The 13347-nt window shown below is 35.7% G+C and overlaps 1 protein-coding gene across 1 annotated transcript in view; it reads right to left on the minus strand.

Moving 5' to 3' along the window:
- PEX6 (peroxin 6) overlaps positions 1 to 13347 on the minus strand; it is an 88332-nt gene that overhangs the window by 16315 nt on the left and 58670 nt on the right. The window contains exons 9-15 of the mRNA XM_089820344.1: positions 5082 to 5168; positions 4869 to 4991; positions 4639 to 4749; positions 4419 to 4457; positions 4173 to 4294; positions 3940 to 4084; positions 3602 to 3682 (exon numbers count right to left, since the gene is read on the minus strand). Coding sequence (XP_089676470.1) covers positions 3602 to 3682; positions 3940 to 4084; positions 4173 to 4294; positions 4419 to 4457; positions 4639 to 4749; positions 4869 to 4991; positions 5082 to 5168 — 708 coding nt within the window. The remainder of the gene's footprint in view (positions 1 to 3601; positions 3683 to 3939; positions 4085 to 4172; positions 4295 to 4418; positions 4458 to 4638; positions 4750 to 4868; positions 4992 to 5081; positions 5169 to 13347) is intronic.

Raw genomic sequence — 13347 nt, forward strand, 5'->3', positions numbered from 1 at the left:
GATCTATTGATTAGTAAATCTTATCACAAGCTGTGACTTAGAAGAATATGTTCTTGAAACCAGCTGAAAATATTAACAAATTTTGATTTCCAAACAGAATATTTCATTCAAGTTTTATTACACTTAGGAAACCCTTCTTTAAGAGATACTATTCAACACTCTTTATTTTGATTCTGGAAGCCATGAGAGTTAAGAAGAAAGTTCGTCATAATTTACAGGGATTACTCAGCTAGTAAAGGAAATAGCATGATCACAAGCAAAAGAGGAGAGATTTCCGTGCCTAGCCGGCTGCTATAGAAATGGATATATTGTAGTGATAACCTCGTGATCTATTAAGAAGTCAACAATGCTTTGATTATTCATTGAGTTAAAAACGTGATCATAAACAAAAGATAAGAGGTTCTTGCACCTAGCTGGCTGCTATAGAAAATAAACAGGTTGGAATGGTAACTCACGACCTGATAAGAATTTGGTAATGCTTTGATGATATTGGAATCTGATTGGTTCCCTCCATTTGCTTGAGACGTCACCTTCATTGCATACAGTCTCTGATTCTTAACCTGATTACTTGCACGACAAAGGGAAGATATCATTGATTTGTTCAAGTTACTAGTCGATATTTGTAGGGATTCGACAGATGTAGAATACTGAAATACTTAGATGAAGTCGGGTTTAAAGAAGTTTGGAAACAGCATTGTAGAAGGATTTCGGAAATATGGAGAACATAAGGATTGGTAAAAAACATCCAACTCCTCTCTCGGCTTCCATATAAAGAAGCAAGCCGTGACTTCTTGGCTTCCATAACTTAAAAGATTATTTGCCCATTCAAAATGCCAAGTGTTTTAAATCGATTACAAAAGAAAGGAAATTAATTATATCTTGTTATTGCAAATTCAACTAGTGTTATGGGACTCGGACTCGCCTCTAACGCGAAAAGTCAAAATCCGACTCAGACTCGGACTCAGCAATCGGCCTCAGCAAGGACTCGAAAATTTGAAAAACCTATGAAATTCATACATTTTTAAGGATTTTAAGATTTTTTCATGCATCTTTTAGTCAATTAACATCAAATACACAATAGTTGAGCTAAATAGAAGCTATTTAATACACACACAATTTTGCATAGATCACATAAGTATAAAAGTGAATTTCTGAAGGAAAAAAACTGAATAACACAATATAAAGTAATAAACATAGTGTCACTGCAGTGTCAAATGTCTACAATATTCATCGATTACGAAATCCATGGTATCAAAAGTTCCAGGCCTGAGCTATGGGTCCCAATTAAGAGAAAATATATCATTGTTTCCAATTTCGATCTGCATACCCAGATGTTTATTGTTGCTTGTAGCTTCTTTCTAGATTCACATCCAGCACCAAATGGCCACAATGCTTGTTTGGTCACTATATAAATTCACTTAGCTGTTCTTCTACAAGTACAGTACCCTGAAATGCAGATGTTTGTGTTTTATGAGAAAACTGTGAGTTCATATGACAGCACTGGGTAAATCCCAGCTTAGTTGTCTCTCATTCTTAGTGCCAGTCAGCAACTAATACTCGGCCAGCATAAAAACACCACATCCATGTAAATACGGCTCTAATGAAGACTGATAGAAAGCTCAAGACTTCTATTTGCTGATGCCTCACAACTCCTCATATTCTAAAAGTTGAACCCTGGGCAAGTTAAATCAATTAACACAAACACAGATTTTACCTTGTAGCTCTGAACTAGATCCAAGACCATGTGTTTCAATGGCACCAAGATTGACAGCATAGAGGGTTTGCGTCCTCCAAGCCCAAGAGACATATTCTCCAAAGTTTCACAATTTCATCCAATCTCCAAGCATAACCAAGCATTGCTGAAAGAGAGCATTTCCGTCTCTTTTATAGCATTTCCTAAGAGCTTTTTCGCTCACATTGACAATGTGCCATAAACATAAATCACTTTTTGCCCGTTCCCATGATTTCGGGGGTCTTGCTCTTTTATTTTTTATTGTTCTTTCCTCTTTTTTGCTGCACCTGCCAGCGAGAGTCCTAAGTTCGGGACTCAGTAAGTCTACACGAACTCTGCCAAGACTCGGCCAAGTCCGAGTCCAGAGACCATTTGCCTCAAAAAGGCTGACTCTGCCTCGGACTCGCAGTCCCGTAACTATGAGTTCAATATCCTTGCAACTATGGCTTTATCACTAGCTTGTCTCTTTCCTTCGGTAGAACCCTTTCCTCTCTAAGTCTCAACATCCATGGATGACATAATGATTATATAGTTTCTACAAGCATTCCATTAGATCTTGTCTCATCCTCTATAAGCAACATAGAAACCTCATCCTTCTGAAAAAATATTTTTTCAGACATCCTAACCCTATGTCCAGGCAGTCTAGCCAAATTATTTTTTTCTCATTCTAAACAAATTGCAAAAGGGGTTAGTGGCATTTAATGGTCCCTTTGCTTAGGGTTCTATGATAGCAGCAGAATTTAAAAAATGGTCGGTGTGCCACTTCACCTACAACACTCCCACACCTTCAAAAAAACCCTAACTCTTTGGTTTAATTATTCAATGCCAACCTCTGTTCACTATAATATCCCTTACTGCTACTTTGTCTTTAAAAAAACAGCTTCAAAATGAAACAAATAAAAGAAAAAGAATTGAACAAAAAAACAAGTGGATGCTAAACTTACCTTAAATGACAAAGTCGATTTGATTAGTCTCTTCTCTTTTCCTTTCCACTGTTCTCACTATTGTTCTCTTCTCGTGTAATGGTAAATGAGTGTACTCTAATGCTTATCATAGTATGTGTGTTTTCTTTAATTTACAGTTTCGTAAAGGGTGTGAGGACCTTGTGGGTCCACCCTTTCTATTGTTTTATGTTTCTAGGTATTTATGTGTGTCATTTCAATGACATACCTGGTCCAGTCAGAGGATCAAGAATGTCCCTGGGGATGTTTCCAAGGCCTCCCTGAAATGTCACAATGACAGGGATGACTGGAAAAGTCCCCAGAACATGTCCACATATATCCATTAGATTTGTGTATCAGACAAGGAATGGATGAAGCTCAACTAAAGTGAAGAGCCCAAAGTTGCTATAATCTGGCAAAATTAAAAATTGCTAAAGAAACATTACAGCAGTTAAAACAGCGACTATACTTATTTATGTATGGCATGTGGAGGATATTGATGGCTTGGCATCAAAGAAGTTGCCTTGGTTTTGCTTGCAACCACTAAAAAATGAAGGAACCATACTGCTTGTGAAACAAACTATTCAAGTTGATCTCTTCAAAGATAATCTTCCTTGAGTATTTCTAGGCTAGCAAGGCCATTTTCAAGCATAAATAATTCCATGTTCCTTTTCAAAAAGAATACATTACAAAGGTTGGGTGATAGAATCAAAACATATTATTTGAGAGTGCTATTATTTTAAATATGCCAAACAAACATTAGTTTAAAGACAAGTAACTCACATGTCTAAACATTAAAAAAATATATATATATATATATATATATATATTGTAACCTCTGAAATCACTTTTGGTGGTACACACATGATAGCTGGATATAATCATATCATAAAGATAACAAAATATAAGTAAATGAAAGAATTCAGACCTTCATGAAATCTGCGTGCTCCACAATAACTGAATCATGTTTTTCACCAACATCTCCGGTGTTTGGCATTTTACTTGCAACCTGCCATGGCATAAAATGAAAGAATGAACCAGTGCTTCCTCTCTATACGCCAAATAATTAAAATCTGATATGTTTCTATTTTGATAAGTAAGTTACAGCCTGCCACGGCATGAACCGAAGCTTCCTCTCCATAAGTCTAATAGTTAAAATTTGATGTTTACTATTTTGGTATGTAAATTATTTCAAAATTGTCACTGCTTCTATAAAATAATGTAAAAGGTCCTTAAAAAATAAGAAGATGTTAATGGAAGACATACATTGCGCTTCACAGCTTGCAGCCAGGCATCCGCACATAAAGCATACATATCAGCACCAGTAAAATTTGGAGGACACCTTTTGGATATTGCTGACATTGATACATTCTCATGAAGTTTGAACTTTCGGGTCAATGCTTCAAGCACCCTAAGGATAAAAGCATTTTCAATGATCAAAACATGTTTTCAATATTTCTAAATATCAATAATGGGAGAAAAGATACCTTTAAACTTACCGTTCTCTATAAGATGAGTCTGAGCTGATACCCACATACAGTAATTTGTCAAACCTACCAGGCCGTAAAAGCGCAGGATCAATAAGATCAGGACGATTACTAGCCCCTATAATAAACAAGTCCTGAAAAATGATAGACAGTTAATGGATCTTCACTTGCAGAAATAAACTGTATGGACTATAAGCACACACCACCAAATACTAGTTTTGGTAATATGACCATTAAATAGAGTTTTCCAAATGATACCTGGGTTGTTTCGTTTAGACCATCTATTTCAGCAAGCATCTGCAGAAGAAAATCATATAGTTCATAACACAATCAGAAGCATTACAATCATATATATTTATACAAGTTTAAAACCCTGTAATTGATCAAAATTGTACTAATTTATATATTTGTAGAATGTGCCTAAATAAAATTCGAGATCTAGAGGCCATATATGAAAGATATTGTGTACTATCCATACCTGAGATACTACTCTGTCCATGACTCCACCTGAGTCCCCAGATGCCCCCCGAGCAGGAGCAAGAGCGTCAAGTTCATCAAAGAAGATTATGCATGGCCTTGCAGCTCTTGCCTGGTCATAAATATATTAAAATGCTCCATATTAGTTCCTGATCCAGCCCAATGCCTGAAGCTTAAAGCACAGCAATTTTGTTCACTTTCAGGATGGAAGATAATTATTTATTGCTCTACCTTTTGGAAAATATCTCGAACATTCTTTTCTGATTCTCCTATATACATGTTAATCAGCTCAGGTCCTTTCACACTTAGGAAATTCAGGGAACATTCCGTTGCCACTGCTTTTGCCAATAATGTCTGGTGCACCCAAAAGGAAAAAAACTCAACCCATTGCAAAACATCTTGATTCTATGACTTGGTGCATAATCAACTCCATCCACCCTTTACCTTGCCTGTACCAGGAGGCCCATACAGAAGCACACCTGAACGTTGACGTATCCCAGATGAAAAAAGCTCCCTATGCACAAGAGGTAACTACAGATACAAAAGAAAGAGAAATATTAGTTCCTCAAATCGGAAAACAGAGCAATGTCATTAATTAAAGCTTTTCCTCTGGACTATAATCCAAAGAACTCAAATGTATTGCACCTACTACTTCCAATAAGTAACAGTGATAATTCATTAACCCCTGAAAATCTGCAAGACACAAGAATTTCATTATTTAATAAGTTATGAGTTTTTAATTGGGGCTCATTCGTTGTTCAGCAAGTTTTTTGACATGATTGTAGTCAAATAAGTTATAACCAAAAAATTGGGACTAAAAACCATCATATAGTTCCATCCCAGAAACTAACCATCGATTACAGAAAGTTTGCAGTCATAATATTTTCTATCTATATCACTAGCTAAATCAAGTAAACCTAAGTTACTAGTTCGACTTAGGTTAGAAGTTCAAGTTTGCAGAACCAGTTCGCCAGTAGGGAAAAATTTTGGAAAGGGGTTTGCGTTCGTTTGTACAATACTACAAATAAATGTAAACATTAAAAAAAATTGTATATATACATATTTATGAAGCCTAGAAGCATGAGTTAAAATTAAAATGTCACATAGTATCATAAAATCATATGATTTAAACACCATAACCTTTAAAACTCTTGAACAACCAAACTCTTGGTCAACCACCTATTTGCTCTTGCTCAAGACAAAATAACCTACTTGCACACCACAAATGAGAGTTAGAAGCCAACATAAGCCTTTCACTTACAATTTATAGAGTTAAGGATTGGAAAAAATTATTAAATTTGTTTAAAAAAAAAACTTTTTTTATTGAATTTGTAAAACACAAACTTTTTAGCCGTCCGAGGGGCCCAATTCACCCAAGTTTGACTGCGGTTTGATCTGGGCTAGACCAGTTCGCCTGTGTCTGTCCGTCCTTGCCTGCAGTTTGAACTGGGTTTCACAAAAACGAACCCTGGCCAGACCAGACTGCAAACTATACCCAGCCAAGTGCCAATTTGTACCCAGACTGGTTTGGGTGGGGGAGGGAAGGGGCAACAACAAGGGTAACTTAGAATTAAACCATCCCAGAAAATAACCATCAACAACAGAAAAATTGTTCTCATGATATTTTATATCTGCATCACTAGCTAAATCAATTAAAAGTTGAATTCTTGTTGCATGGTCATGCCCCTCCCTAGCACGTCACTTCTCAAGGATGAATGAAACAACAAAATCTTTATTATGATTTATGCTGGATGTTTAATTGTTTATATTGAAAATTCAACCATCATATGGTCTTCTTATTGTGCCTAATCTGCAAACAGCCCATCTTTCTCCTCTCCTATTCATAGACTATAAAATTAAAAAAGCTTGTGTTTATAATTCTACATCAGTGAAATGTGATTGTAAAATTAAGAACAGGTTTGATGTAAAAAATGTTACTAACATAGATGACAGAAGATTTGAATTATTAATAACAATGATACAAGGCTTGTTGGTTACTTGGCAAACTCACTGGGTCTTCTGGCAAGCTTATCTGAAAGAGGATACCTGAAGCCTAGCAAGTCTGGTAGACTCATTGGACTTGTCTAATGGCACTGGTAAGACTCAGCCAGCAATGTATAATGAGAAAACAAGGAAAGTAAAACACAAAAACACGTTTTACAAACTAAAACCTAAAAGAATAGCAGGCAACTACAACATGCCATTCATTTCATTTGCAGCATGATCAAGGAGAAAAAAGAGCAATGGAATCTGTTGAAGCAAAATCTAGCGTGCATATTGCCAGCAAACATTGATAAAATTGAATTTGAGAAGGTATCTAGCAGCCCACAGTGCATCTAAGGGAGCCTATAGTGCATATGGATGAGCCTAGCATCATCCATTACATCTACAATTGGTAATTTAAATCTTTTATTTTTCTTTTCTTTTCTTGTTTGGTATGTCTTTTACATCTACTGTTTTGTTTTGTTTTCAATTCATGAAATGAGAAACAAAATGGGTAAAAATATATTCTAATCTTTTTACTTGTTTCATAATAGATTTTATCTGAATTTTTTTCTTTTTATTTAATCAAACTTTTTTCTTATTTTTTAATTTCTTTTTATCAACAAACCATTATTAAATATTTAGTTTTTCCTTCATTTTCTTTCGCAGAGTACTTAACATTTGTAAATTGTTAGTCCCAGTACATAGTGCAAATTTGTAAATTTTAAGTCCCAATTTCAAAAGACAGCAGTTGAAAGCATAGCACCCCAAGGGGGAGAAAGAGGTGTTGGCCTGCAATTATCACAAACTGAAAATTAGCAGAAGCATTAATCACTTCAAATTTCACCTCCTACATTGGCAAGATGTTTTTTGACACACAAGTGCCTCTTGATGTTATACACAAGGTAAAAAGTCAGAAAAGTTCTTTGAGGAGGACTTTAAAATAACATATTCATTCACAACAATTTGGTCATCTCAAATTTCACTATTGGTTATCCTCTTGCTTTTAGTAGCCATGACATGGTTGAAATCTGTTCCAAACAAAATGTCCATCCTCATCCTCGCCTATTGTGCACAAAATATTCATGTGTCATTTCAACAACATGAAGGATGCAAAGATGAATCAATTTTAGATATGTTAACTTCAATGCCAAAGACAAACGACAAGATCCATGGGGAAGTTGTTTGGCTCTAATTTGCATAGTGATTCATGTTTAATTTTGAACCAGAAAAAGCAAATGAGAAATCTGAACAGGCAGTTACCCTGGGAAAAAACCCTCTTAGGAGAGGGAAGCAACCCAGCCCACAAAACTTCACAGACTTTATTGATTTAAAGAAATATTACAGAGCTTAAAGAATTGACTGAAACCAGTGCAGAGAAATCAATTGAATATCCAATGCAATCGATGTAATTACAAAGAAGTCAACAAATACAATTTACTTTTCAAAGATCAAATCTATTACAGCAGGTTGCATACGCTATTACTGCAGGATGCATATGCAGTGAACATCCTTTATCAGGACACGCTATGGAAAACACAGAGGGCACCAAGATTCTGCCGTGAACATCAAAATTGGAGTCAGCTGTTCAACATGGATCTCCTTTGACTCTGCCTGTGAGAAGAGACGATGAATCATCTTAAGAAATCTTCTTAAAAAACTCACGTGATCAGTAAAACTGAAGGTTGATGAGTATTTTCTGAACGACACGTATGCGAATGGAATGTCACTATATTCCTTGCCCGCGAAGAAGAATAGAATGAGTTAAAGAAACTGTTATTACTCCTATAGAACTTCCTCGTGCAATCATTCCTTCTGTTTTGTAACTAATGTCGCCACATGAGTTGTCATTCCAGAAAATGATTAACACAACTCATAAGGGTGATGAATCATCAACATCATGGGCCCGTTAAGCATCCATCTGATATGCAACACGTTATGGTGATCAAAAACCCGACAGCATTTACCAAGTGAACTTTTAAACATTGCGCTATACTATGCAAATATTGACAGTTACTTCAAACAGTGGCCCTCATATTATACCTGGCAACACACAATTGAGCTGAAACCAATAGTTCTTCACCAGTAAAACAGTTAGAGATAAGTTTATTTATCCAAAATAAATATTTTTTGTGAATAGTAAACAACATACTCATGTGAATTAACACAGTAGCATCGCATTTCATATGAAGCTACAAAACTTAACACTCCCTCTTAGCAAATATGAAATCAACCAAGCAGATTTTACATGTAGTTTAATATCATGGAATCACTCAACATGATGAATAGAATAGTTAATTCACAACTAATAATCATGGAATCACTCAACATGATAGCCTTGTAAGAATCATTGCTAAGCCTTAAATCACGGACTCTCTCAACGTGAACTGTCATGGAATCTTTCAACATGACATCCAACTACGGAATCTCTCATGTGATGTCATCAAGGACTCTCTCAACATGATGTTCACTTCCCAAAGTGAAAGAGTTACCATAGCTGATTCTTACAATCTTACTTTTTCACACGAGAACAAAAATAGGACTTAGTTTCATTTAAGCCTCAAAATTGACCATACCTAGTTTATCTCTAAGGTAAGAGAACTTCACCTTTGATAAAGGCTTAGTGAGAATATCAGCAGTTTGTTCATCAGTGCTGATATATTTCAGCTCCACAGCCTTTTGCAATACCATGTCCCTTAAGTAATGATACTTAATTTCTATATGCTTGGACTTGTCATGGAAGACAAGATTTATAGAAATCTTTATGCAGCTTTGATTATGACAAAAAGCTATTGTAGGTTAAGAAGATGCTTCAAATAATCCATTAAGAAGTTTTCGAAGCCGAACAGCTTCTCAGGTTGCTGTACAGGCTGCCATATATTCAGCCTTAGTTGTTCTTTGAGCTACACATTTTTCTGTCTCTTGCATCAAGAAATCATAACAAATCCAAGGTTGAAACAAAAACCTAAGGTGCTCTTCCTGTCCACAATGCATCCAGCCCAATCAGGATTTGTGAAACCATGAAGTTGAAGATCATCAGAACAAGAGAACCTTCAATCCAAACTGCAAGGTGCCCATGACATATCTCAGAATATATTTGGCTGCAATGAGATGAAATTTCCTTGACACACTCATAAATTGACTCAAGGTGTTAACAGCATAACATATGTCAGGCCTTGTGTTATCAGCTGCCTATAAGGAATACAATCAATCAATTCTAAATCAGCAGCAACTTCTTGAAGTTTCTTCAGGTTGGTCTACATAGGAGCTACATTTGGTTTACAATCAAGCATACCAAACTTCTTAAGAATGTCTAGTGCATACTTACCTTGGCTAAGAATAATCTCATTAGACTTTTCCCATATTTCCAATCCAATATAGTAATGCATTAAACCAAGATCTTTCATATCAAATGCAAAGGTCAAGTCTTTCTTGCATTTGCAAATCAACTCATCATCACCCGTACTAAAAAGATAAACATAAAAATCTAGGATCTACATCAGCATAAGATCATTATACCTTTTGAGATAAAGATTTGGATCAGCTTCATTTTTCACAAAACCCAAGTTCAAAAGATAACCATCAATACAATCATTCCATACTCACGGAGCTTGTTTAAGGCAATACAATGCCTTTTTCAGCTTACACATATGAGTTTCTTTGTCATGAATGATGAATGCATCAGGCTGCTCTACATAAACTTCATCAATAACACCATTGGACATAACTTCCATCTTTTAACAACAGCTATTGCAATGATGGTTCTTATAGAAGTGTATCTAGCTACAGGAGCGAATGTTTCATCATAATCTATACCTTCTTTTTGAGTCTTTGACTAAACCCTCTTGCCACAAACCTAGCTTTGAATTTCTCCACTCCCATCAGCAGCATTTTTTATCTTGTATAACCACTTAGAAGAGATGACTGATTTACCTTTTGGACAAGGAATGATTTCTCAAACATCATTTTTCATGATAGATTCATATTCCTCCAACATAGTATCTTTCCAAGCCTATTGTTCTATTGCTGCTTCAAAACAAGAAGGTTCAAAGTCAATAATATTACACATCAATGCAACATAACCATCAAATCTTTGAGGTCTTTTACTTTCCCGAAAAGTTCCCCGGGGAGCTGAATAATTTTCAGCATCTTGTATAGTGTTCTTTGCCCACAAGGGTCTTTTCTTAATATTCATTTGAACACTCGGACCTGCACTTGAATCATACTGATTTTCAGGAGAAGAAGGAAACATAGGAGAATCCTCCCTCTTAGAGAGGCTAGAAGAATATGGAGCAACAAGTGGAAGATCTTGAGAGATTGCTAGAGCTTCCAATTCAATATCTAGAGGGGGATCAGCAGATCTTCTACATTCAATATTTTCTTCAAAGGAAACATCTCTACTATGCTCAATCATCTTTTGACTTGGAATGTAAATCCTATAAGCTTTCAATCATTCACTATACCCAGCAAAAATTCCCTTCTTACTTGAAGGTTATAATTTCAACCTTTTATCTTTAGGAACATGAATATAAACTGAGGAACCAAAGACTTTAAGATGACTTACATCAAGTAAGGAACTAGACAAAACTCCTTTCGGGGTCATATTATCTACAATTTTCTAAGGACTTATGTTTGAACATACATTGTTGTTCTAGAAGTCTTTGGCCAAAGAAAAATTTGCAAACCTTGATCATGTAGCATGGCTTTTGTAGCCTCAACTATAGCCTTGTTTTTCCTTTCAGCCACACCATTCTGCTGAGAATTGTAGGGGATGCAAAACTCCCTCTTAATTCCTGCCTCCACACAAAATAGCTGAAATATACTTGAAATGAACCCACCTCCATTATCAAATTTGAGAGTCAATCTTCTTCTCTGAAATGTTTTCAGCTAAGGCTTTAAACTCCATGAGCTTAGATAAAACTTCATCTGATTCTTTGGACTTAAGAAAGTAAATCCATGTCTTGCAAGAAAAATCATCAATAAATGTGACATAATACCAAAAATCACTTACAAAAGTTGAGGACATAGGTCCACACAAATTAGAATGAATCAGCTCTAACACATGCTTAGACTTGCTTTCACTAGAATAAAAAGGACTCTTAGAAAAAATTTCCAAGGCACAACTTTTGCAAATACCATCACGAGCAGCACTGAGTTTAGGAATACCAATAATCAACTTGTCCATAGAAGACAAAGATTTGAAGTTGAGGTGGCCAAACCTTTTTTGCCATAACAAGTTATTATCGAAAGCATCATGATTTAAAACTTGAACTTGATTTGCTGATAGCTTATAATGGCTTTCATGATGTTGGGTAGATATTTTGCAACCAACAGTTTTGTGAAAATCTAGTCACAAAATAGGTATGCCAGCCATAGCGTATGAGACCAAATCTCTCCTACATTAAAGGGAAGGCTCCCGCTTCTCACCGTTCCTTGGATCAACTCAAGGTAAGCAAGAAGCTGCAAGATTCGTAAGGGGTGTTACCAATATTCTTTCCCCTTAACTTTCAGGAAAGAATCCACTTACCCACAGAGCGAGTAATGAGCAAAATGAAATCTATAACTACACTTCTATCTAGTAGCTGGAAACGGTGATACCGATAAACCAACACTAGCTCAAAGGCTGATTGAAAGCATACTGATTTGGCTCTAAGTCTTGTTTGTCTAATTTATAAGAAAAATCACTACCATTGGGGCGCAAAGACTTCCAGAAGTAGACAATCTCTATTCTATAACTTATTTTTGGTTTTAATCTATTCTATAAGGAAAACCTCTACCATTGGGGCACAAATACTTCCAGAAGTAGGGAAATTCTACCTATTTTATGAATTTGAGATGGTAACACAAGCTATAGTCAAAGCTTCTAGTCTATGTATTACCACAACCGACCCTAGTCAAAGCTTCGACTCTAATTGCTTCTTAACTCACTATGCTCTATTATAGAACACACAATAATAACATGAATCAAAGACAATAGGCACAAACTACAGTCAAAGCTTCTAATTTGCTCTATCACAATTTCTTCTAGTCAAAGCTTCGAATCCAACTGCTTCTTTTATTCACTTTTCTCCCAAATTCGTACTACACAATCAAAGTTATGCTTACACATACAACAAAAAATGATTTTTACAATGAGAGAGCACTCCTTTATATAGGCAAAGGAGTTGAGAAAAAGATCGAGGAAAAAGTGGGAGCAACTCAACCAACTTTGACCTTTTCTAGCTAAACGAGAGAATTTATTAGATTACATGTCAAAAGAACATGTAAATCAAATTACATGTAATTACATAGTTTCATGCAATACATCCTCTCCAATCTACAAACATGAAAGAAGAAGAAAGTTAAAACTGTTGATTCTAAATGAATCAGTCATGTAGATTGTCGGCAAAGGACTTGTACTTGATGATGCAATCCTCAATGATAACAGAATTGGGAGTTCTTGTATTTGTGCCATTGCATTCACCTTGATAATCATAGTCTTGCATCTTTTAATAGCCTCTGACTGTCTTTGATGAATTGTCCGTTGTCATTTGAAAACTTGATGAGATCAAGCTTTTTTCTCGTTCAAGTTGTCGTGAATACTCCTTTGTAGATTAGCACAAACTGGAGTCTCTGACACTTTGAAAACCTTCCTAATGATGTCTGGATGTAGAATTAGAACAAATTTTCCCATCAGCATCTGCAATTACTTTTTTTCCTTTTTCTTTTTTGAAGCAAAGTGCTTGGC

Source organism: Cupressus sempervirens, chromosome 3, assembly GCF_028749045.1.
Source record: "Cupressus sempervirens isolate cs-2001-9-10 chromosome 3, ASM2874904v1, whole genome shotgun sequence".
In the NCBI taxonomy this organism is placed as follows: domain Eukaryota; kingdom Viridiplantae; phylum Streptophyta; class Pinopsida; order Cupressales; family Cupressaceae; genus Cupressus; species Cupressus sempervirens.